This window comes from Aotus nancymaae, unplaced genomic scaffold (assembly GCF_030222135.1).
Source record: "Aotus nancymaae isolate 86718 unplaced genomic scaffold, 86718_ANA_hifiasm-v0.15.2.pri h1tg000097l, whole genome shotgun sequence".
Classification (NCBI taxonomy): domain Eukaryota; kingdom Metazoa; phylum Chordata; class Mammalia; order Primates; family Aotidae; genus Aotus; species Aotus nancymaae.
In genome coordinates this window covers 1,513,777-1,539,427 of record NW_026988512.1, presented here as the reverse complement: position 1 = coordinate 1,539,427, position 25,651 = coordinate 1,513,777, and the positions used below count along the sequence as shown (strand labels likewise).

The window sequence follows — 25,651 nt, the reverse complement described above, 5'->3', positions numbered from 1 at the left end:
AGGCTCATGCCTGTTGTTTTGAGCGTGCCTGGCGGGAGCTCCGTGTTCTGCTCAGGAAACATGTATTGAGTGCTGCTTTTGTGCCAGGCTTGCGGATTCCGAGTTGAACAGAGATGAGAAGAGACCTCGTCTCCTACTTCCCTGCCCAGGGAGTCCTGGATGGTCCCAGAACTGTTCAGCAGCAGAAGCATTTGCTTAATCCCGAGGCATTTTGTTCTTTAGGAATTCCCGTTCTATTTCTTATCCAAAAAGAGACACGGATGCCGAAGCTGAAATTTGTCATTGTAGATAAAACATTCTGTTCGCTTCATCTGGTTATTTGATGGGAAACAGTGGCGTTTGGATGCCTGTTTATTTCTCACTGTTGGGAAAATAATCCTGTCCCCAGCAGGCTTGCCACTTGGGTCCACTCCCTGTCCTCCTCCAGCACAGAGCCTGGGTTTCTGGGGAGCTGGAACCTGGGGAACTTAGACTTACCTTGGATCTTCCTGTTCTAAATTCTTGCCTGTGGGCTCTGCAGTGCAGGAGGGAGTGGGGGTTCCAGAGCGTAGGATCTGAAAATAGGAAGAAGGAGAGATGCCAGATACATAAAAAGCAATGGATTTTCCACACGGAGGGTCGGGGATATCAAAACAAAATCTCAATTCTGAAAAATAGACCCAGTGTGCAAAACCCTTTCCAGCTCATGAGCTCGTTAGGAGTCAAATACCATGGAAGCCATGCCAAAAGTGGGCCTGTAACCCAAGAGATCCCTTTGGAAGGACAGTCAATATCTGATCCCAGGAATAAGGGGAACCCCTGTGTGTGGAGAGAAAATCCTAGGTTCAGCTGTGCCTCCCTCCTTCAGGGATCTCGGGTTTAATGTTGGCCCTTTTTGGAATCCACACAGCACCTTTCTCATGGGTTTAAAAATAGACTCCAGGGCTGCCAACCCTCTTAAAAAGAACATGATGGAGATTGGTGCCAACTCTGTGGGGCCTGATCCGGGCTCTAAATAGACCCCTGCACTTGCCATCCCTTATTCCAGCCAAGCCGGGTGCCCAGGGTACCTTAATTGACCACTGGGCCCTGCCCACACAAAGTTAAATAGAAAAACAACCAAGACTCCATTCCTCTCTCCTTTTCTTCTGTCACTACCATCGAGGTTGAGAAGGAATGACCAGGTTTAGAGGGGGTCAGACTGGATTTCTGATTCAATTCAATGTGACATTTGTGTGGAACATTCCGTAGAGTTCCTTCCTAGTTAATAACATTTCCCCGACAGCGATACTCCTGGTGGCCAACACATTCTCCAGGATGGTCACTGGCTGGCTCTGCGTGGCGATAAACCAGCCTGCCTTTCTCAGTAAAGGGTGGGGTTCCTGGTACCCACCCTTATCGGTGGTGCCCAGAGTCTCTAGGAGTGGGGGCAGCTCCTTGGGTAGGTGGGGCGGAACAGATAGAAGGAGGGCCAGCGAGCCACAGCCAGCGGCAGGGCACTGCAAGGGCAGCGGCTGACAGGGAGTGTGGGGACACAACTGCGTCCACACGTTGTTTCTTTGCTGCCAAGAAAAGGGTGCATTATAAACCCAAGACGTCTGGGTGCAGAGCAGAGCTTTCAGGTTTCTCGGGATCCTGATCTTGGCCGTGGGTGTTTGACCCTGGGTCAGCCGTGATGAGGCCCTGATTTTCCAGTGTTGAGGCAAAATCAGTGACACTCCACACCTCTGAGGGAGATGTTAACCTTTGACAAAAGGTTTAGTGGAGAAGAAAGGGAGGGAGGAGGAAAAACGAGCGTCAGCTGTCACTGATGGAGCACCTACCATGTGCCGGAAGTGGTGGTCAGCATTTTCACATGATTCTCCAGTATTGGAGAGAGGGGTGAAGTTAGTTTCATTTTACCGATGAAGAAATCAACTGATGATGAAATAACTGATGATGAAAAGTTATTTCCTTTATCAAAAGCTGTGTAGCTCAACTGTGGGAGACCTACTGACTTTCTGCCCAGAAAGCAAATCGTGTTGTTGCTATTGAGTTCTGGGTTTGAGTTGATTGCATAGGAGGGTTGAGCCTGACGGTCATTGCCACAGGGCCTGAGTTGCCAGTACGCCCTTCTCTCCTGGGGCTGCCCTGATCTCAGCTCTGATGCCCCTGTAGAGAGGAGCCACCTCATGTCCCCTACTGGTCACCATTTGAAGCAGCCTGAACCTATTCCCCCAAATCATCCTGGGGAGGCAGAGTCGCCTGAGAATCCCACTTGTGTGGGATGGGATTCTCTGCTGCAGACTCGTGTTCTTCCAGCTTGTGAAGTCCCTGCAGGAATTCACAGCAGCGGCAATCCCTCAAGTGTCCCAGAGTCCCTGTCTATCCTGAGAACAGCTTACTGCACCAAGCCAGAAGTGAGCTGGGGGTTTAAGTGCTGCACAGTTTCTTCCCTTTCTTCTCTCCCATACCATCCCCGCTTGATGTAGCTGCATGTGGCTCAGAGGGCAGAACCCCACAGGTGAGGCCTCCAGCGTTTGATTATGCTTGTCTGCAGAGAGCGCTGCAAAAAGACAGTCGGTAAAATATTAAGCAAGATGGGAAAAGCCTGCAGACTCCATGAAGCCATAGGCTCGAACAGAGGCCTGTGTCTGCTGAGTCTTCAGCCTCTTCTTCAGCCCATCAGTTCCTTTCTGGTGGTTTGTCTTGATCTCATTGGCAGATCTTAGCACACTAAATGCCTACATTAAAACGTGCAGCCTTGAAGTATAAACACAATGGAGAGGAGAAGCAGGATGATTATTTGTGGTCTAAGGGTGTGGTCGTGAAGGAAGGTTGAAGGGGCAGTCAGTTATGGGGAAAAGAAAATAGTTTAGCTTTCTGAATCCCTAGAGCCCAAAGAGACCCTTCCAAGATGTATAGCTTACCCAGTGGTCTCTATGCCAGATCAAAGGGCGAGTTATCTTTCTCTATCCTGAGGGATCTCCGGCAAAGATTAACCTCTTTCTGAATAATGAGTTCTGTTAAGTCACATATCTCTTATAGCTGGACATTTCTTTCTGTGGAATCTAAATCTTTTCCGTAGCAATCGAACCCCAAGACTTACAGTTTCTTTATGACTCATGGAAGTGGTGGGGACGTCATTCTTCTAACACCAGTCGGCAATCACTGTGTCTAGCACTGCCCAGCACTATGCCAGTCACATAGGGGAGTAGGTGGAGAAAGCGAGGGAGAGGGACTGGGAATTCGGAACTTGAGAACCAAGCTGTCTCTGCCTGGGAGACAGTTATAATAATGTTCTGGTGCCAGGCCACCACACCTGGGACCGGGAACCATGTAATTAGCGCCACTGTGGCATTCCAGGCTGCAGTGCTGGAGTTTAGGTTTTAAGGGCTCTCTCCCTACCCAGCCTTATCAGCTCAGCTCCTTTAGCCCCAGGCCTCACTGAGCAACAAGTCTGTAGTTGTGTCCTTTCTCCTCCTCTTGGGCCTTGCCTGACTCATCGCCTGTCTAAGCTTCAAAGCCTCAACCCTAATGAGGTCATGACTAATGTCAAGAATTCTTGGCAGTTCTGAGAACTAAAGTCCTCTAATAATACTTCAGCATCTTTCCCATTACACTCAGAGAGCTACGGGTTGTATTCAGCTTCTGGTCCACTGTGACTATCACATCTTTTTCTTTGTGATTGTATATCATCCACAGCATTGTAGAAAGAAAGACATAGCTTAAGAATTAGAAGAACTAAGCACCAATATGGGACTGGGAATGTTTTTGCTACTAAGCTTTGAATATTTTATTTATAAGATCTGTTTGTCTCACCTTTAAGAAAGATATTCTGCATATATAGAACTCTCAAAACTCAGTAAGAAAACAAACATTCCAATTTAAAAGTGGACAAAAGATTTGAATAGCTGCATCACCAAACAAAATATATAGATGGCAGATAAGCACCTGAAAAGATGTTAAACATTATCGGTTATTGGGGGAAATGCAATAGATCCCATCTCTACCAAAAAATTTTTAAAAATTAGCCATGTGGTAATCTATTAGGATGTCTGAATTAAGACAGACCATACCAAGTCTTGATAAGGATGTGGACTGGCTGGCAGGAGGCAGGGATTAACCAAGGGGCGTGAGGAAACTTTTGGAGGTGATTGTGCCCATTATCTTATGTGGCCATGGTTTCATGGGTATACATATGCAAAACTTAGCAAATTGTGCATTTTAAATGTGCAACTCATAGTGTGTCAATTAATCCTCAAATCGTTGCTGAAAAATAGTATCTCTTTCAGTTCATTGTGCAAGTCAATTGCATTTGTGTTTTTGAAAGTATTATATATATTATTCATCCATTTGAGCAGGGCGTTTTCTCTCTCTCTGTAAATATTAATGTTGGAACAGTGCATTAGAATCCCTTGAGATATTCCACTGGGCTGGGATCAGGGCTGTTCCAGTAACCATTATTTATTAATTGGAGTTCTCTATGTAGAGGATTCTAGCAAATCTGGAAGGTAGTTTCAGAGGCATGAGGCAAGAGACCTGGCGGTCTTAGCAGCATGTGCCTGGGGTGGGAACGGGCTTCGTGACTTTCTTCCAGAGGGGCTGCTGCCTTCCAGAGGGCACCCATCCTCAAGTTCAGCCCCAGTTCTGTGGAGGGTCTTGTGCCTGGAGAATCCTCACAATGTTGTCTTCAAATACCAGTTTTTTAACCCCATGAGGAGGAGTTAGTTGTATTATTTCACTTCAGATCCCTCCTTTTGACAACATCCTGGCCTTTTCTTTGTATCATACTTCCTTGGGACACTGCCTCCCCTCCAATTGCTGCATGGTTCTGCAGAGTGCCTGGCTTTGTAACATACTCTCACAGTATTTTCTTCTTTTTAAATTTTAAATTTTTATTTTTTTAGAGACAGAGTCTTACTCTGTCACACAGGCTGGAGTGCAGTGGTGGCAATTATGGCTCACTGCAGCCTCCAACTCCTGGGCTCAAGTGATCCTCCTGTCACAGCCTCCTGAGTAGTTAGGAATATTGGGCATGTGCCACCATGCCTGGCTAATTAAAAACTTTTTTTTTTTTGGTAGAGACGGGGTCTCGCTATGTTGCCCAAGCTGGTCTCGAACTCCTGGCCTCAAGCAATCCTCCCGCCTCAGCCTCCCAAAGTGCTGGAATTATGATCCTTCAAGATCATCCCCCACATTATCTCTTCCTGGCGCTGAGCACACTACTGTTAGGAATCTTGCCAGTGCTGCTAGTGGCAGGGCTTTGGGTCAGTTTGGCTCTGAACCAGTTGGACTCACCGTTTACTAGTGGGGACCTTGGTCTTGACCTGTTACCTCCCTGGGCTCAGTTTCTTCATTTATCCAACTGCAGTAGCTTTGCCTGTCTTATGGGGTGGCCATGAGGATTTAAATGAGATAATGCAATATGCCCATCAGCTAATAGGTGCTCAGCCTACCAGTTCCTCACCAATGCACAGCTGTACTGTACAATGTCAGGGCAGAGGGGGACAGGAAAAGAGCATTTGGTATTGTATCTTGACTGTGATTTGAAGCCGGCACGAAGCTGGCTCATGACAGAAAACACCTATGATCTGAACAAGCCATATTGCCAGGGGCCCAGTTACCTGACACTGCTTTTACTGACAGTTCCCTCATCGCTCTGAATTGAGCCTACTCTTCATGATGTCACCCCAAGACTTCCCCAAAACCCCAGACATGGGTTTTGACATCTGCTCCTGAAATGACGGCATGAGAAGGTGATGGTGGTCCCAGGCCAGAACACTGAAGCTGACTGCGAGGACACAGCCTCGGGTGACGCTAGTTCACCGCTAGCGTCAGAGCAGTGCGGGAGGCAGCGGGAGTGGCAGCTCTGCCCTCCTGCAACCCAGCTGCGTCTCGCGTGGCGGCTCTCAGGCAGAATCTGGAATAGGCTGATTAACTGGTATCGCAGGACACGATAGAAGAGCTCAAAACATGCAAATCGGTTATGGGGCATAAATAGAGTTCGCTGGGCTCACCCAGGCCGCGTCTCGGCAGGCTCCGGGAACCATTTACCCGGGCTTTCGGGGCGGGGGGAGGCAGGGCGGGAGGCCATGCAGCTTGGAGCTCCTCACCTCCATTGGACGTGTGTGCCTCCCCTCCGCAGGGGCAGGACGCCCGCCCCGCGCCCGCCCGCCCGCCGGCCGGCACCTGCAGCTGGGCCGCACCCCGCCCGCGCCCCCGCGCGCACCCCCTCCGCAGGGCTTGGCAGCAGGTGCCTGCTCTCCAGAGAGCGCTTCGCATTAACTTTCCCATCTGACATAATCATGGAGAGAAAATGAAGAGATCCCATTAGCGGCTGGCGGGCGGGCGGGAGAGCGCAGGGCCGGGGCGCATCGGATCCCTGCCGGGGCCGGGGCCCGGGCGAACGGAGGGCGCCTGTATTTTTAGCCAGATGCCGCGTAACTTGCTGGCGCTCCCCGCGCCGCCCAGCAGATAACCGGGAGGGGGAGCGGGAGCCGGGCTCGGATTTCAGCGCGGGCGCCGGACGATGGCAGCGCGACAGGGCAGGTCCGGGCCAGACTCTGCGGTGAGTGCACGAGCTGTCGCGGTCACTGGGCCGGAGCCGGGGCGCGGGGATCCGGGGCGCGGGGATCCGGGCCGGGGCCGGGGCTCTGCGTCGGTCCTGCGGGCTGCGGCTCCGCGCCCGGCTCCCCGGCGCCAACTTTCTCTGGCGGGTGCGGGCACGCGCGCCGGGGCTGCCCTTCTGCTGCCTCACGCCGGGCGCCGAGGCTTCTAGCAGGATCCAGGGGAAAATTCCTCTGGCCTGGAGGCTGCGGCCGCGGAGGGGCTGGAGACGGGGCCGGGAGGCGGCGGGACCTGTGGCCGGCCCGGGAGAGGCTCACAGGCAGGAGCGTGGAGCCGCCACCCGGGTGCCCCGAGGGGGGCTGGGCCCTGGCCGAGGCCTCGTCCCCTCACCCCAGGGGGAGAGCCTGGCCGCGCAGATTCAGCCGGGGGTGGGGAATGCACGGCCTTCGGCTGGGCGGGCCCCTGGTCTGCGGCGCGTCTGGCCCCTAAACCTCAGAAACGCGAGGCGCCCAGCGGCCCCCAGGTAGCAGGAAATGAATGGGGACAGAGGAAGGCAGACCTGTTGGGCGCCCTGGCAAGCCTGGAGCTCCCCGCCGCTGTCCCCCGAGATCCTCGCAGCCCCCCGGCAGGATCCCCATTTTAGCAATGGGGAAATGGAGGTTTGGGGCCTTAGATGAGCACAGCATCAAGTGGCCGAGCAGCGCGTCCCAGCCAGGTCTTCCCCAGCGACGTCCCAGCCCACCCTGCCAGGCCTCCAGGGCGGGGAGCAGACAGCACAGGGAACCCCAGGGATTTCCCCAAGGCTCTGAGTTTGGGTTGAGAGATTAAGAGGGAGCCCAGCACTCCTGCTCAGGCGTCGTGTTTCCTCATCGACACCTTTAGCGTGTTCATTTTATTTTTGCCAGTGGCAGTCAGACTGGGGTGCCTGGAGACAGTTTGTGAAGCTGTAAGAGCACAACTTTCTGGAAGGCAAAAGGAAAGAAACATAATGAAACACACACTCACTAGGGCCCAGCGTTCACCTCTGTCTCTCCATCGTCAAGGGAGTAAAGGCAGGGCTACCCGGGTGTGCTGGCTGGGGATAGCTGTCTTTCCTGATACCCAGTGAGGCTCTCAGACCTCCCACGCACAAGCAGACAACGCCACATCAGGGGTGCTGCCTGTCTCCGGGTTGGGCCGCAGTTCCCCCAGGAAAGGACCTGGAGTTTCTTCCTGAGAGCTCTGACAATGGCTGTGTTCAAGAAGCTGCATTTTGCTCCAACAAGGCCCTTTGGGAAAGTGGTATTGCCTTCTTGCTGTTTACAGCAATTGATATTAGCTCAGTTTCCATTCACCTTTCTAGACAGGAATTTTGCACTAAAGATCTTGAGAAGGTCAGTCGTGACCTGTCCTGGGGAAAACTTAGGGCACCCCAACTCCCAGAGAAGGTGTGAGGAGGCCCCGAGGTGAGAGATGTGCCTGCCCGGTGTTTCTGCACATCCCTTACTCGTGAGTGACAGCATGTTGACATTCTGCAGCGTGCTTCCGGCCTCTCCCTCCCAGGATACCGTAGCCCCCTTGCTCCCCATCTATTGCTATATTAGTATCTGCTCCGGAAGTGCAAGTTTAATAATAGTCTGGGTGTCTCAGGTAACCAGGATTCACCACCCTTTCAGAGCAGGCTTGATGAGAACTTGAGTCCTAGGAGGAATTCTGTTCCCTTCCTTCTCTTCCATTTCCTTCCTCCTGATGTCGACACAGCCTCCAAACCTAGGCGGAAGGCTTTCTCCAGCCAGAGCTGAACTGGAGAGACCCTTATGAGCACTAGAAAATGATTAGGCTGGCACAGTGGTCAAGGTTGTAATCCCAGCATTTTGGGAGGCTCAAGTGAGAAGATTGCTTGAGGCCAGGAGTTCAAGACCAGCCTAGGCAACATAAGGAGACCTTATCTCTACAAAAAATAAAGAAATTAGCCAGGTGTGGTGGTGCATGCCTGTAGCTCCAGCTGTTAGCGGGGAAGGGGGATGCTGAGGCAGGAGGATCTCTTGAGCCCAGGACTTTGAGGCTGCAGTGAGCTATAATCGCACCACTGGGGGAACCACGCTGCAAGAAAGAGGGAGACCCTGTCTTGAAAGAGAGAGAGAGAGAGAAAGAAAGACAGAAAGAGACAGACAAAGAAAGAGGAAGGAAGGGAGGAAGGGAGGAAGGGAGAAAGGGAGGGAGGGAGGAAGGAAGGAAGGAAGGAAGGAAGGAAGGAAGGAAAGGAGGGAGGGAGATGGGAGGGAGGGAGGGAAGGAAATGATTGACCTAGGAAGCAGTGTAGCACAATAGTTAAGAGAAAGATTCTGGAAGTATGCTACCTAAACTCAAATCCTGGTCAAGCCCTGTGTGACTTTGGACAAGTTACTTTTCTGGGACTTGGTTACTTCATCTGTAAAAAGGAGATAATAAAACACCTGCCTTGTGAGATTATTCCGAGGAGGGAGTGAATTAATTTATGTGGTGTGCTTCAAACCTAGGGAGAGCTTTGTGAAAGTATTGGTGTTTTGTTTTGAAAGGAAGTTCAGGGACATCACATGGATTAGGCAGCAGGGATGCAGGCACAGCAGAATGTTTGCTGTGTGCAGACCCCCGAACAGGCACACAGGCAGAATTAGATTAAAACAAAGCTGGAGATGAGGAGGGGAAGAGACACCAGAAGACAGGCAGGCCTCCTGGCCCTCTGGTCTGGGGATGGATGAGATGTGGAGAGGGCCAGTCATTCTGCTCCGGTTTGTCATAGCCCGGAGATGATCAGGTTTATATTTTGTTGCTGTTGTTTTTCGGGTCAGTATGTGCTCAGGTAAATATTTTGAATGGAGCACGTTGGATTCTTTGGATATTCCTTCTGCCCTGTTGCATACGCTGGAGGTACCGAGGACAGGTCATTGAACTGGAGCAGTTGGACTAGATAGATGGGCAGTAGGGGCTCAGCAGAACAAGATGGTAAAGATGAGTCACATCCCAACTAGGGCCATTTGCTCTGTAGCTGAAATATTGCCTGGCCCCTAAGGGGTTCTCAGTGAATACTCGTGGAAAGGATCCACGGTGCATGCATGCACAGATGACCCCTTTATAACACAGGCACTTGATTGTTCAGATCAAGAGGGCAAGGACCTATATTCCGAGTTATTATTCTCTCTTTGCCCTAGCGGGATATTGGACTTGAAATAAGACCCCAGTAAATACATTGTAGAATTAAACCGAGTGATTCGTAGTTGCTACTGTGAGTGGCATCGTTATCTGCAGTTCACCTCTCCCAGATGCCCTGAGGATCCTGCCGAGTCCTGACTACTCTCTGCCTGTAGAAGACCAAAAAAAAAAAAAAGAAAAAGGCTTAGCTACTGCATTTCACCGCTAACTATTGAGATGACCTTAGCTGGTCACTTTACTTCCCTGGGCCTTCATTTTATCATCAGTGACAAGAAGGGCTGGAACTAGATCTCTCCTTTCTAGAGACCTGTCCTGGTCTGAATAGAGTGCCCAGGGACAGAGCCTGGGCCTAGTGGGAACTCCCAGCATGTTTGCTCTGCTGTGGATTGACTGTTTAATTGGGAGGGGCATGTAGGCCTGACCAGCCGCCAGTCTGTCTGGGCTGTCTGGCCCTCAGGCTTGAAACTACCAGGCATGCCCTTGGGGTCAAGGGCAGTGGAAAGGCAGAGGCTTTAGTGGGGTACCCCTGGATTCAATCACCCCGAGTGTTTATCTGCAGAAATTGGGCAAGTTATTAACCTCTCCAAACCTCAGTTTCATCACCTCTAAAATGGGGGAAATAATTATACCTCCCCGCAGGTTGAGATAAGAATTAAAAGCTATAATGCTGGTAATGCATTTGACCCAGTGGTTGGTATTATAGTTCTAGTATTCTATTATGGCAATGGCAGAATGGTTTAGCCTTCCTCAGTCTAGTCCAGATGGGGCTTCCCTTAACTTCTATTTGTATGCTTGTCTATTTGACATAAATAGTCCTTTTTTTTTTTTTTTGAGACAGAGTCTCGCTCTGTCTCCCAGGCTGGAGTGCAGTGCCACAATCTCGGCTCACTGCAAACTCTGTCTCCCAGGTCCAAGTGATTCTCCTGCCTCACCCGCCCAAGTAGCTGGGATTACAGGCATGCACCACCATGCCTGGGTACTTTTTGTATTTTTAGCAGAGACGGGGGTTTCACCATGTTGACCAGGCTGGTCTTAACTCCTGGCCTCAGTGATCCTCCCTCCTCAGCCCCCCAAAGTGCTGGGATTACAGGAACCACAGCACCCAGCCAGTTTGTCATGCATATTCTCATCTGCTTCCTGGATTCAATGCTTTGAACAGTCAAACAGTGTCATCAATGAATATCACATCTATTTTTATCTACCCACCTTCAGGCTTTCAGCCTGAATCGGATTATTGCACTGTAAACGGTAGTTAATTGATGGGAGAAACATGTCTTTAACATTCTTATTCTTGGGGAATAATAGAATCTTTTTCCTCATAATTGAATCCAGACAGACTTTCTGAATCAGCAGGCATAAATAGACATTTATCTGAGAGACTAAACCTTGACTGGGTTTTCTCTGGAAACGCAGCTCATGGCTGGAGAGCCAACAGTTTGATCTTCATTTCTGAACTATTTCCTGCCCCACAGATGCCTCGCTGAGGCACCTAGGATGTGAATGCCATGTGCTTTAGGTCAAGGGAGGCCTTGGCCCAGCAGGCATTTAACACTTTGGAGGATTCAAAAGAGACGGAAGACTTTGTCTCTGCCCCAAGAAGCAAACAGTTTGTCTGGGGAGACAAGTCTTGCCTGGATTAAATAGCTAGAGAAAGAGATATTTTAAATGCATTAAGAAACAAGAAGCTCCTGTTTTGTGGTTCCTGGATTTAAACATGGCAAATACTGAGAGTCTAAGCACAGTGTCATTTGTGCAGGAAGTAGCCACCTTTGGGGCCTTGAACGGAAAAAAGATTGGAATCAGCAAACCAGAGTGAGAATGAGACGGAGCTTCAGGGCCTGGGAGGAAGAACGTGCAAGTCAGGAGGTAGACAGAGTATGGGAGTGTCACAGAGGGCAAGGGAGGCGAGGGGAAGGGGCCCTCCTGCCACCGTGGAGACGGCGAGATGAGTGAGCATCTGTCATCAGCGGGCAGCCGCAGGGCTTGGACTTGAACTTGAATTTACATCATAGGGGGCCCATGTGGGACCTAAGGTTGCGGGGGGCTGGTAGGAAGTCAGGATTTGGGGAAGAGCAGTGAGGCAGTGGTGGAGGAGGTTGGCTGGGAGGCAGAGTGAGGAAGCAGCACTTCTGCGGGCCTGGGGTTGTGGGCAGGGGGTGGGGGGTGGTGGGCAGCACCTGAGTGTGGAAGGAGGACCCTCCTGTTTGGAAGGCCAGATAACCTTACTGCTGATGCCCTGGGGACCCCCTGTTTCAGTGGCGAAGACGTGAAGTGCTGCTTTGGGGAGGAGGATGAGAGTTCCATTTGGTCTTCAGCTGTAGATTTGGAGTCTTCTGTGTTCAAGGGTGTTCAAAGGTGGTCATCACTAATGTGTGTATTAGTTTCCAGTGGCTGCTGTAACAAATCGCTCCACACTTAGTGGCTTAACGCTCCAGAAATGTGTTCTCTGGCCGTCTGGAGGCTGGAGGTCTAAATCAAGGCCTCCACAGGGTCACACTCCCTCCAGGGCTTCAGGGCCCTCTTCCATGCTTCTCCACTGCCCAGGGGTCCTTTGCTTCCTTGTGTGTGGCTAAAGTCACTCCAGTCTCTGCCTCTGTCTTCACATAGCCTCACCTCTGTGTGTATACGTGCGTGTGCACATGTGTATGTGTGAGTGCATGTGTGCATGCACATGTGTGTGTGTGTGCATGTGTGTGTATGTGCGCATGTGTGCGCCTTTGTGTGTGTCTTCTCCTTTTCTGTCTTTTCTAAGGACACTTGTCATTGAATGTAGGGCCAGCCTAGGTAATCTAGGATGATATCATCTAAAGATCCATGACTTAATTACATCTGCAAAAACTTTTTTTTTTTTTCCAAAAAAGGTCACCTTCACAGGTTCCAGGGATGAGAGTGTGGACATATCTTTTGGGGGGCACTATTCAGCCCACTGCATCATGTTTTTTTTGAGGAGGGCACGTAGAGGAAGGAGACAGAGTGCCCAGGAGGAGAGGAAGCCACCGGGTGTGGGTCTTGTGTGGGAATGGCATCAAATGCTCCTCCTTGTCATACGACCACTCTCACCCCTTCAACTCAGCCTTGTGTGTAACTATGTGCCAAGCGCTGTTTATTCCCTTTAAGCATCATGAAAGGGAACAAAAAAGACTTTATTTTCCCCAGCTTACAGATAAGGAAAAGGAAGCCAAGGGTGTCTACGTACCTAAGGGCACTCAGCTAGACACAGTGGAGTGGCTCTGAGCCTAGGCCGCTGGCGCCAATGCCCTAGGACTGGGCTTTAACCATTACATTTGTCTTTGTGAGTGTATTAGTCTGTTCTCATGCTGCTAATAAAGACGTACCTGAGACTGGGTGGTTTATAAAGGAAAGAGGTTTAATGGACTCATAGTTCCACGTGGCTGGGGAGGCCTCACAATCATGGTGGAAGATAATGGAAGAGCAAAGGCATGTCTTACGTGGTGGCAGGCAAGAGAGTATGTGCAGGGGAACTGCCCTTTATAAAACCATCAGATCTCATGAGACTTACTCACTATCACGAGAACAGCATGGGAAAAGCCCGCCCCCATGATTCAATGACCTCCCATTGGATCTCTCCCATGACACATGGGAATTATGGGAGCTACAATTCAAGATGAGATTTGGGTGGGGACACAGCCAAACCATATCAATTAGTAAACTTTATTTTATCGTCCTCAGCTCTCACTCTCCCTGGCTGTCACTCATCTTTAAAACAAACAGATGTTCCTGGGGGCAGGGTCTCTGAGATGCATGGGGTGGGTGACGTAGCACCAGCTAAGGAACAGAAGGGCTTCACTCTCATTCAAGAAATCTAGTTGAGGGGTGCCTGGTGTTAAAGCTGACACTGAGCCGCAGAGCTGGGAGGTCCGGCTCATGGATTTCCGAGCCACACTACCTGCATCTGGGTTCTGCTGTGCCTCCTCCCTGCTGTGGGACCCTGCATAAGGCACTATGCTCTCTGTGCCTCAGTTTGCTCGTCTGTAAAATGGGACTCTGCAATCCTACTTACCTCTTGGGTATTTAAAACAAGTGTTAAATGTATACCTGTGCACATGCATGTGTGTGAATATATATTATAGCCATCCTTCAGAATCTGTGGGGGATTGGTTCCAGAACCCCTGCAGATACCAAAATCCACAGATCCTCAAGTTCCTTATATAAAGCGGTACAGTGTTTGCATATAACCTACCCACATCCTCATGTATACCTTAAATCATCTCTAGATTACTTATAATACCTAATACAGTGTAAATGCTTTGTAAATAATTGTTGCACAGCAGTGCTTTTCTGTTAGTATTACTTTTTATTTTAGTATTGTTATTTTTAATTTTTTTCCTGCAAATTTCCTATCCACAGTTGGTTGAATATGGGTTTGAGTGTATATGTAAAGTGCTGATAACGGCTCTTAGCACATAGTAAGTGCTATGTGCTGTCTACTTAAAAAACAAAACACAGGGCCAGGCATGGTGATGCATGCCTTTAATCCCAGCACTTTGGGCGGCTGAGGCAGGAGGATTGCTTGAGCCCAAGAGTTGGAGACCAGGCTGGGGAACATAGTGAGACCCCATCTCTAAAAAGGAAAAACAAACAAATAAAAACAAAAACACAAAACAGCTTCAAAGAGCCCATGCTTGGTTTCTTTGGTGCCTGCATTCAAGACTCCTGGGGCCAGAGACCTCTGTGATATTGCAGACTCTTTAGCAAGACCGTGGAGCCCCTGAAACCTCAGAGCAGGGAAACACCAGGCTGCGTTGCGCACTTGCCATCGGAATGGGCTCCCTCTCAAAGGCTGATTCTTCCCTGAGTCCAAGCCAAGAACGTTTGCTTATAAACATACCAAAAGGGGGCCAGGTGTGGTGACTCATGCCTGTAATCCCAACACTTTGGGAGACTGAGGTGGAAGGATCGCTTGAGCTCAGGAGTTTCAGACCAGCCTGGGGAACATAGTGATGCCCTGTCTCTACAAAAAAGTTTTAAAAAAATAGTTGGGCATGATGGTGCACACCTGTAGTCCCAGCTACTTGGGAGGATCTCTCAAGCCCAGGAATTCAAGGCTGCAGCAAACTGCGCCTGTGCCACTGCACTCCAGCAGCCTGGGTGACAGAGCAAGACTCTCTCTCTTAAAACAAAAAACCAAAAATTAAAAGAAGGGAGGCCTGGGTGCGAAGGCAGCTCACCCCAAGAGCCGTCCAACCAGGGCTATAGGGCTTCTGTGCATACCTGGTGTCACTGTGGGCACCAGGGGGCCACGTCAGAGGGTGCAGAAGCTGCTGCAGGGGCCCGGGGCTTGAATGGGGTGGGGAAGTCATTAACGCACACAGGACACTCACCGCCTGCTGTTTTTCCTCACAGGCTGATGCTGCTACCAGCTTTCTGAGAGCAGCAAGATCAGGTAACTTGGACAAAGCTTTGGATCACCTGCGGAATGGGGTAGATATTAACACCTGTAACCAGGTAAGTGGGATAGAGGCAGGCCTGTTGTCTCTAAAAAGCAGCTCTTGGCTGATGCCATTTCCCTGAGAGCTTTGAAACTGCCTCTATTAACCTTTTCCCAGTGGCCTCAAAACTCCCCCAGGGCTGCTGCCTGCGGAAGGGCCTAACCTCGGTATTTCCACTCCCGTCGTGGCCCAGGGCCCCACAGAGAAGGGCTGATGCCCGAACAGTGTGCGCGAGGCCCGCACAGATCCCCTGCGGCCTCCTCTCTTAGAAGTTGCAGTCGGTCCCGCTGTTGTCTTAGAATATGTGGCCTTTGAATTGGGCAGGAGGAAGAGCCTTTGAAAGATGCTGTGTCAGTAGGGACGTTCAGGTTCCTTTGTCCACTGGCAGTCTGTGTGGGTTCTCCACTGGCCTGAGAAGAAAGTTGGTGAATGAGGCCCCGCTTGGGTCAGGGGCTGATGAAGGTGGGTGGGCTTGGGTGGAGGATAACGAGGCTGGCGCAGAGGCTCTCCAGGGCTCCCGAGCGACATAGCTGAGGCTTGGCTTCAGGAGGGACTGGCGGGGAAACGGAATGTGTTGGGTTTGGGCTGGAGGGCAGAGACTCAGGCTTGGGGCCAAATATCCAACTAAATGAGAGCGAGATGACCCTTCAGGAAGGGCACAGGTGTGTGGCTGGGGCTTGTGGATTGGTGACAGGCTTTGTGTGTGTTTGTTGATATTTGCCTGCCAATTAAGTTGTTTAGTTATACGTGCTAATTGTTTCTGATTTAGAATACATTTCACCCATTGCAACTTTTTTTTAAACCACCTTAGCCATTAAAAATTTGTTGTTAATTGTGGTGAAATATACAGCATAGAATTTCCTGTCTTAACTATTTTTTTGGCATATAGTTCGTGGCTTCAGGTCCATTCATATTATTATGTAACCATCATCCATCTCCAGAACACTTTTCATGTTGCATTTCCCTCTACTCCCCAGCCCCTGGTGGCCACTCTTCGACTTCCGGTCTCTACAAATTTGATTACTCTAGGGACCTCACAGAAGCAGAATCCTGCTGTATTTGTACTTTTGCGACTGGCTTCTTTCATTTAACATAATGTCCTCACGCCTCCTCCATACTTTAGTGGCTTGGGTGACTTTTCCAAGCTAGCAGGGCCAGATTTTCCAAATGCAGGTTAAGTTTTCCATGGACAATGTGCCTCTGTCTTGTCCCCCTATCCTCTATTTCCCTGCCCTCCTGCCTCTGTTTAAAATGCAAAATACGGCCCAGTGCAGTGGCTCATGCCTGTAATCTGAGCACTCTGGGAGGCCAAGGCAAGTGGATCACCTGAGGTCAGGAGTTTGAGACCAGCCTGACCAACATGGTGAAACCCCGTCTCTACTAAAAATACAAAAATCAGCCGGGTGTGGTGGCGGGTGCCTGTAATCCCAGCTACTTGGGAGGCTGAGGCAGAAGAATTGCTTGAACCCAGGAGGCGGAGGTTGCAGTGAGCTGAGACCATGCCATTGCACTCTAGCTTGGGTGACAGAGCAAGATTCCATGTCAAAGATAAAATAAAATAAAATGCAAAATACTACCTGCCTTCACTCCTAGGGCTAAGACCCCATTTGGATTCAGCTGGTCTTGCAGTGGCAAAAATTCACAGCTGAAAGATCAGAGAGGATGGAGCAGTGTGGTGTGTGATAGGAAACAGAAGCGTGTGTTAGGAAGCAAAGCTCCTGGCAGTGCTCTTCAGAGGGAAGGTGACGTACATGGACCTGACTGGAGTTTGCAAACTGGATGGGGATCCAGGACTCCGCCCCTTTTCTCATCCCTCCACCCAGAAATGCCAACATCCACATATCTGCCGCCCAAAGGACATTGTGGTGGTTCTAACCAAACATCCAGAGCTCAGGCTTGCCTTCGCATAGCAGGTTGAAACTCGGAGCCCATTTTTTGATGCCAAGAGGTGGATGCAGCAAAGTCTAGGGTCAGGGTGACAGCCCTGGTGTGAGCGTTGCTCAGGAGATGGAGTCTGGGACCTTCCTATCTCCGCACCCCCAGAAGCAGCTGCACGGGCTGCAGCTGTGTTGCCCCAGCCCCCCGTAGGCAGGGGATTGCTCTGTCTCTCCGCTTGGGACACGTTCTTGGGCTTGCGGAGATGCACTCCTGCAGGCTTTCTTTGTTCCTGCTGTGGCTAGAGAATTGCAGATGCGTTTCTCCGCAGTGCAGTGCTCAGTGGAGGTGAATCATACCTTCAGAGGCCTTCCAAGGGTTAAGGTTCCAGCTCTCAAAGGAATCCATTCAGCTGAAATGGGGACAACTGAACGTGTGTGAGACTTGAGCCAGGGCTCATTTTCTGTGTGAAATTGGAAGATTTTGCTGCCGCCCGGGGAATGGCTGTGTCCTGATTGGTCTCCCGTTGGAGAGGACTTGGGTGTAAGTGCCTTGTCACTCTGCCTTCTCTCCTCAGAGCACCTCTTTGGTCCGTTTTGGGCTCAGAGAGCAGTAAGCACCGAGGCATTATTTGCACTTTATTGACACCATTTCCGATCGGCTCAGCGCCAGTGACAAGTGGCTGTCAGCCCTGCTCGAGGCTGAGGGGAGGCTCCTGCCTCAAACTCAAGACTGCAGTCCTGGCTAAGCCTGGCCTCTCTCTCAAAGAGGCCACTGCTGCAAGTTAGGGAATGAGCGTCAGAAGGGAACGAAAGACAGGCTGCACCAAGTACAAAGCCTCTTGCTCCTGGTTAAGTCCACGGCTGCCAGATGTGGCCCTCTTGGTCCCTGTCTTACGGTCTGTGGCTGAGCAGGGCGGATGGCTGCAGGTGGCCGCGCCTGGAAAGGAGCTGGTCAGGGTTGCCTGAATCTCATTCTGGTTGCACAGGGCAGTTTGGTCTTGCTGTTGAGGGGAGAGTCCTGGTAGCGGGAGCAGGACTCCAGTGGCTGAACCCACGCCTGCATGAAACACACAAGTGCACCCAGCGGGACAAGCCTGCAGCGGCGTCATGTGCACAGGGCCAGCCTCTTAATTCGACCAGAGCTTTCTGCTCTTTAAAACATGCATAAAAGCAAGCTCTCGTCCCAGGGTCATGGGAAGAGAATTTGCTTTCGGCTTGAATCTTCTGAGCTGATGGACCGTGGTGGCAGTAACAGGGCAAATATTGATTCTTACATAAGTAACACACTTTCAATAGTATGTTTTTGTGGAAGGAATGTGTACTGTTTGCCGTAATAGGAAGTAATTACTCTAAGTAGCATGGAAAGAGAAACTCCTGGCTTATATAAGAGACATCTGAATATTCAGGGCAGCTCCTTGTTGCATAGACTGGGTCTACTAATGCTCTATCATCGTAATCGTTACCATGTCTTTGGGAAAGAAGAAATTTATATGTAAGAACGTACACATGCACGCCTACACGAGCCCCTTATATGAATGCTGGTTTTAAAATTGATTGTGCTTTAAATGCTTGTGTCCAGTGTGCTTCCTGTGCATCTCCACGTGCACTCGTGTGTGTGTATGGAGAGCTGGGCTGCAGGGATAGAATCAGTCCTTTTTAAAGTCACAGTCCTTATCCTCTCTGAACTGTAGTCTATTGGCAGTGAGACTTGTTAATCAAATGATCACACAAACAGATATGCACACCAAAAACCATGTTAGGATCCATGAAGGGAAGGCAGAGAATCTTATGAGAATATAGGAGAGGCCTGCCCTAGAGTCAGAAGTCAGAAAAGGCTACCATGAGGAAGAGATGGCTGAGCTGAGGGAGGAGCAGGGCCGAAGGAGGTGAAGCAAAGGAGAACATGCCTGTCTTAGACAGCAGCCTGTGCAAAGCCCCAGAGGCAGGGAAAGAAGCAGAGGGTTGAAGGAAGGCCAGAGTGGGCGCAGCGCAGATAGCATGAGAGGCCAGGCGAGGCGGAGCTGAGATCGTGCTGGAGCTTATAGGCAGGGGCGAGAGTCACAACACTCAGTGACTAAGACCAGGACGTAAAGATGGGAACAGGGGACACTGGGAACTATGGGTGGGGGAGGGAGGGAGGGGGACATGGGTGGAAAAACTAAATATTGGGTACCGTATTCACTACTGAGTGTCATGCAGTACACCCATGTAACAAACCTGCACATATACCCCCAAATCTAAACTAGAAGTCGAAATTACAAACACCTGGGACAGCGTGACCCCGGGCCAGAGCAGTGTGTGCATGCATGTGTGTGCTCACCAGCTGCAACACACGTTAACCCTGCAGTTGCTGACTGAGGGGAAGGGGCCTCGGGTAAGGGACAGTGGCCAGAGCAGCAGGGATAGGGGTACTTAAGAGCCTGTGGCAGGCCGGGCGTGGTGGCTCACACCTGTAATCCCTGCATTTTGGAGGCCAAGGTGGGTGGATCACCTGAGGTCAAGAGTTTGAGACCAGCCTGGCCAACATGGTGAAACCCCTTCTCTACTGAAATAAAAAATTAGTCAGGTGTGGTGGCGGGTGCCTATAATCCCAGCTACTCAGGAGGCTGAGGCAGGAGAATCACTTGAACCCAGGAGGCAGAGGTTGCAGTGAGCTGAGATCACACCACTGCACTCCAGCCTGGGCAACAGAGTGAGACTCCATCACAAAAAAAAAAAAAAGAAAAAGAACCTGCGGCAGTGGCCACTGGTGAGGAGTAGAGCGTCTCAGCATTTAACACCTGTGAGGCTGTATTGCCGTGTCCTGGTTGAAAATACCCCCTTGGAGAAGCCACATGAAGGAGTCCAGTCTTTCTCCGGAGCGCAGAGGGATGTGAACCACAGATTCAAGTACAGGAGTGATGTGATCAGGGGTGTGCTTTAAAGGGTCTCACCGGCTACCTCGTGGAGGGCCCAGCTGTGCAGTCGCAGGAGGGAAGTGCGGGCAGCCTGGATGAGGGTCATGGCTGTGGAGATGGAGCAGAGCCAGCAGGCACGGGTGATGGATTGGATGGGGCACTGCAGGGAAGGAGGCTCGAGAATGACCCTGGGAGGGCTGGCTTCCACAGCAGGTGGGTGGTGGCGCCATCCGCGGAGATGCGGGATGCCGGGAGTGGAGCGGCGTGTGGAAACACGGGGGAAAGGGCCAAGAGCAGGGCTGCACATGGATCCCGGTAGGGAGGCTCTGAGGAATGCGAGCAGAAATATACAGTAAGCAGTTGGGATATTTGAGCCTGGAACTCAGATAAGAGGTCCAGCCCAAAGATAGATATTTGGAAGTCATTCAGCCTTCGAGGAAGGCGAGTGCTGGCGGGGGCTGATGCGAGCAGGGAGGAAAGGCATGTTGAATATACTCCCACTCGCCCGTGTGGGGTCATTCCACAGGACTCATTAAACACCCACTCTGTGCCAGGCCTATTCTAGGCACTGAACAAGACAGACAAAATAGTCTGCGCTCTCGTGGCTGTGCATGCTGGTGAAGGAAATAAACAATAGCTAAGAGGATGGGCACGTACGTGAGGAGACGCCGGCGGGAGGAAGGTCAAGGTGTCTATTTCTGTGGGGTGTTGGGAGGGCTCTCTAGGGAGATGACTTTCAAGAGGCCTGGAAGAAGTGAGGGAAAGAGCCATGTGGTTTCTGGGGAACAGCATTCTTGGGAGAGCAGGAAACATAGGCAAAGGCCCTGGGGCAGGAGTGAGAGTGGTTTGCTTGGGGAACAGTGTGGCTGGAGCTGAGTGATGGAAGGGAAGGTGGTAGGCAGATTGGGAGGAGTGCCTGAGGCCGGATCAAGGAGGGCTTGCATTGGTGAGGCCTTAGATTTTGCTGTAAAGGTGAAGTCATTTGAAGGTGTTACACAAGAGCCGCCTTATGCTGATGGAGGTTTCTAAACAATCACCCTGGCTGCCATGTGGAGGATAGACTTGGGGCACAGGGACAGGAGCAGCCGGACTGGTGAGGAGGCTGGTGCAGGGGCCAGGCGGGACCCCGTGGTGGCTTTGAATAAGGAGCAGAGAGGGGAGGTGGGGAGGCCAGAGGACTTGCTGCCCGGGCTTGGAGTGTCATCTCCCCAGATGTGGTGGTCTCGGCACACATTTTGCTGGGGCCCCTTGTGCAGCCCGGGACTGGGTCATTCTTGCTGCTGGAGCAGCCAGGTAGCAATGTGTTGGTAGGTTCAATCTCAGCTCAACAGCCACTGTGAAGCCAGCCCTGATCCCCATAGCTTGAAGCAATCTCTGCCTTTGTGATGTGTAAATTATCTCTCTGAAGGCTCAAGCCTAGCGGGCCCCACCACGCGGTGTGATAAAACCCAGCAGGTCTTCCCTCTCCTGGTGGGCTCCAAGCCGCGGGAGGGCAAAGCCCATGACCGGGGACTCTGTTTCTCCATAGCGCCTGCCACAGGGTGTGTGCTATAGTGGATGCCCTGGCATTTGTCTTAATAAATGGCCACATAATCATGCACAGACCAATATTAGCTTCATATGCTCAGTTTCCACAATTATTGTTAGATTATTGATAGCAAATCAAAATATTTTCTCACGGAGACTATAGCAATCCAAAAATACTTTCTGGGATGAGTAGTTACCTATACACATTGATGAGTTAACCAAATAAAATAAAGCTAGAAGAGAGCAGTGCCACCCTCTGTCCCCTGAATTCCTACAATTGTCAGGTTGACGTGGATGCTCCACTGGGGGCCGTGAGCTGGAATCCCAGGGGAAAAAGCCTCACTCTTTCAGTTTTCTGTTCTATTCTGATGATGCTGACACTTGCTGGTTCATTTGGCCTTCCTGATAGGAAAGAAGAGCTTGAGACTCCAGGAGATAATTTTCCCTGAAAAAGAGAAGCCTTGCCCTCTGCAACTCAGCGTAAGGCAAAGAGTTAGAAGTGAATACTTCCAGGCCGGGCGTGGTGGCTCACACCTGTAATCCCTGCACTTTGGGAGGCCAAGGCGGGTGGATCACAAGTTCGGGAGTTCGAGACCAGCCTGGCCAATATGGTGAAACCCTGTCTCTAGTAAAAATACAAAAATTAGGCATGGTGGCAGGCACCTGTGATCCCAGGTACTCAGGGAGCTGAGGCAGGAGAATCGCTTGGACCCAGGAGGTGGAGGTTGCAGTGAGCTGAGATCGCGCCATTGCCCTTCAGCCTGGGCAACAGAGCGATACTCTGTCTCAAAAAAAAAAATAACAAAAACCGAGGACTTCCTGGAGCAGCCCAGGTGCCGTTGGTGCTCTTTGCCTGTCGCGTTTTTCTCTGTACTGCTTGTTACTCCTGCTTCATATGCATGTATGTGTCTGCTTATTTTTGTCTTCACTAAATTGTAGGCACACTGAGGGGAGAGGACTTGGCTTTCCTCGGTGCTCCGTGTCAGGACCCTGACATCTACTGAGCAGACGTTCATAAAATCAGTTGGCAGACTGAATGGGAAAACACGCAGCGGTGTTGTTTGCTGTAGCCATGAATGGTTGAAGCTTGCATATTTTATACTTAGTCCACGTAGGAACTAGACTAAGCCCCAGAACTTTATAAGAGCCTCGTGCAATCGTGCATACTTAGGATAATGACTCCTGCAGTAAGCACGGCTAGATGCTGGCATTAGCCCCAAGGGTCGAGTATTTGGCAATATTTGCTGCAGTGTCCAGAAGCTCGACCATCGGAATGATCACAAAAGCATAAACAATTTCCAGTGCTAAAACCCAGCCCAGGAAAGCACGTGAAACCTCGCCAGCTCCCTCGATGTGCCTTAAATTTCCACATGTGCATTAGGAAGCCCTATTGTTGTTGGGCTCTTGTTTATCCTGAAGGTAAAGGGTTGCGGGCATTTGGAATAAATGGAGCACCTATAACAATAATTTCTGCTGCATGTCTTTTCTACAGCAGCCAAATGCCAAGTCTTTTGATCAGGATTTCTTAGGCTCTGGTGATGGTGAGAATTACAGCATTTCCAAGCTATAGCATCTTAGGGCTTAGTGGAGCTCATGGCACTCAATTTTTATTTTCTAGCTCAAGAAACTGAGTTCTAGAAGTTACTTCTGAATATCTTATGCTGTATGACTTTGGATTTCATGAGTTGGGCTTAAGAAGTCCAAGATGAGGCCGGATGCAGTGGCTCCACGCTTGTAATCCCAGCACTTTGGGAGGCTGAGGTGGGTGGATCCCCTGAGGTCAAAAGTTCAAGACCAGCCTGACCAACATGGAGAAACCCCATCTCTACTAAAAATACAAAATTAGCCAAGCGTGGTGGCTCATGCCTGTAATCCCAGCTGCTCGGGAGGCTGAGGCAGGAGAATCACTTGAACCTGGGAAGTGGAGGCTACAGTGAGCCGTGATTGCACCACTGCACTGCAGCCTGGGCAACAGAGTAAGACTCCATCTCAAAAAAAAAAAAAAAAGTCCAAGATGAAATTTCTGTGCTTATTCATTTATTATGCAAACATGTATTTGACCAATTGACCCGTGCACCATGCTAGAGACTAGGGCTAACCAAGATAAATAAATTCATGCTCTGTTCTCAAAGAACTCAGAGGCAGGTGAAAAGTCCAGCTTGTAGATAAAAGATTGCAAATTCAATATTATAAGTGCCATCCTGGAGGAGTATAGGGGATGTTTCTGTCCGTGTAATGATTCATTCAATAAATACTTTTTGAGCTGCTCCAATGGGCCAAGAGGCAGCCCGTCAAAGCTAAGCAGGTCCCGGGACCTGCTCTCATGTTGTTTCTGGTCTAAGGGTAGCGGCTGACCTGCCAACGAGTCCGAGAAAAGTCATAAAGGAAGGATACGAGTATCTGAGTAGAGAACTGGGAAACGGGAAATGCAGTGAGAAGGAACAGACTGCAAAGGCAGGAGTGCCAAAGGGCACTGGGGCAAGGGGCAGTTCGGAGAGGGCCGGGTACATGAAATGAAAGAGGGTGAGGGTGGTGGTCCATCCAGTTAGGAGGTTAGAGCTAGATCTGTGTAGAGCTAGGACCTGGCACTTTCCTCTGTCATCATCTTTTTCTTAGGAACTGTTGACAGGCATAGAAAAATGCATTAAACTACATAGTTCTCTGATCCTACCTGCACCCCCAAAACACACAGAAAGCCCTCCTGATATGATAAAGTTGTGGTATTAAAGCACCTTTCGACTTGCTGCCTTGGTGCAGCTCTGTAATAGTGATGAGGAAGAGAGAGTGTTTCATTGCAGCCCCCACCTGGGAAAGGGGTATTCTGTGTTACACAGACATGCAGCTAGGTGCCCCTATGCCACCTGGCACCTGCTACACTGCTAATGCTCACATCACCCTGAGAATTGGTTAGAGCAGTTGCTTGACCAGGGAGGCTGGGGAGACTCAGAGAGGTGAAGAGTCTCACAGCCCGGGACTGAGAGCCCAGCCCAAGCCTCTGAACTCCCTCGGAGGATGGATTTGACACTGCACGGCCAGCCTGTTATTCCTCTGGGTGATCTGCCCCGGACTGGTCTGTTTTCCCTTCCTCTGCAGTAAAGGAAGAGTTAATTGACCAGTTCACACAATAATCTTCGTTTGTAGCCACAGCAGGGACATTCCATGGAATCCTAGGAACTGAGAAAAGGGTGACTAGCACCTTCGGGAATGATCCAGAACGTGGTGCAAGGAAAACACACTCTCCAAACTCCACTTTATGGTTTCATTGCCCTACGAATTTAGAATACGAAGACCAAATGTGCTTTTCATGGTGCTGAGAGACTAAGAAAAAAGATAGGCCTGTGTGGCAGGAGGAATGAAGGGGCCCTCAATTCCCCAAGCTCTTAAGCACCAGGCTCTATGCTAGGCCCTGATTACCAAGGTGAGCAGAACACAGGATCTCAAACACTCAGGCCTTTGGGATAGACAGATGCAAGCGCAAATAAGGGCAATTCTGGGTGATGAGGGTCTTAGAGAGTTATCAAGGGCCGCAGGAACCTGGCCAAGAAAGCAATCCTCTTTTAGGTGGCTGGAAATAGGGCACAGTGTGGCAAAGAGAGGGGACAGGGAAAGTCACAGACAAAATGACACTCCATCTGGGCCCTGAGGAAGAGTCGCCTCTCTGGTTGTTAGAGGAAATGCTGAATGCAGATCCCATTGCTGTGATGAGACTAGAGGAGAAATGAGAATTGCCTGGGATTGTTTGCATTCACTGTGACTTCTTTTTTTTTTTTAATTGCATTTTAGGTTTTGGGGTACATGTGAAGAACCTGCAAGATTGTTGCATAGGTACACACATGACAGTGTGATTTGCTGCCTTCCTCCCCATCACTTATCTCTGGCATTTCTCCCCATGCTATCTCTCCCCAACTCCCCACCCCCCGCTGTGCCTCCCCTATTTCCCCCCTACAGACCCCAGTGTGTGATGCTCCCCTCCCTGTGTCCATGTGTTCTCATTGTTCAACACCCACCTATGAGTGAGAACACGCGGTGTTTGATTTTCTGTTCTTGTGTCAGTTTGCTGACTTCTTTGGTGTGAACCCTTTCTGTCCATTTTGACAAGCCCTGGCTCTGATTTTAACTTCCTTACATTCCTCCAAACCACTGTTAACAGTTTATGTGAATCTCGGCATTTTTTTTTTCTGTCCTTGCAAAACACATAGCT

General features: G+C 50.4%; 1 protein-coding gene across 2 annotated transcripts in view; it reads left to right on the top strand.

Moving 5' to 3' along the window:
• Positions 1–25,651, top strand: part of ANK1 (ankyrin 1) — a 244,079-nt gene that overhangs the window by 120,730 nt on the left and 97,698 nt on the right. For both annotated transcript variants that reach the window (XM_064370007.1, XM_064370006.1), the window contains exon 2: positions 15,064–15,165. In XM_064370007.1, coding sequence (XP_064226077.1) covers positions 15,064–15,165 — 102 coding nt within the window. The remainder of the gene's footprint in view (positions 1–15,063; positions 15,166–25,651) is intronic.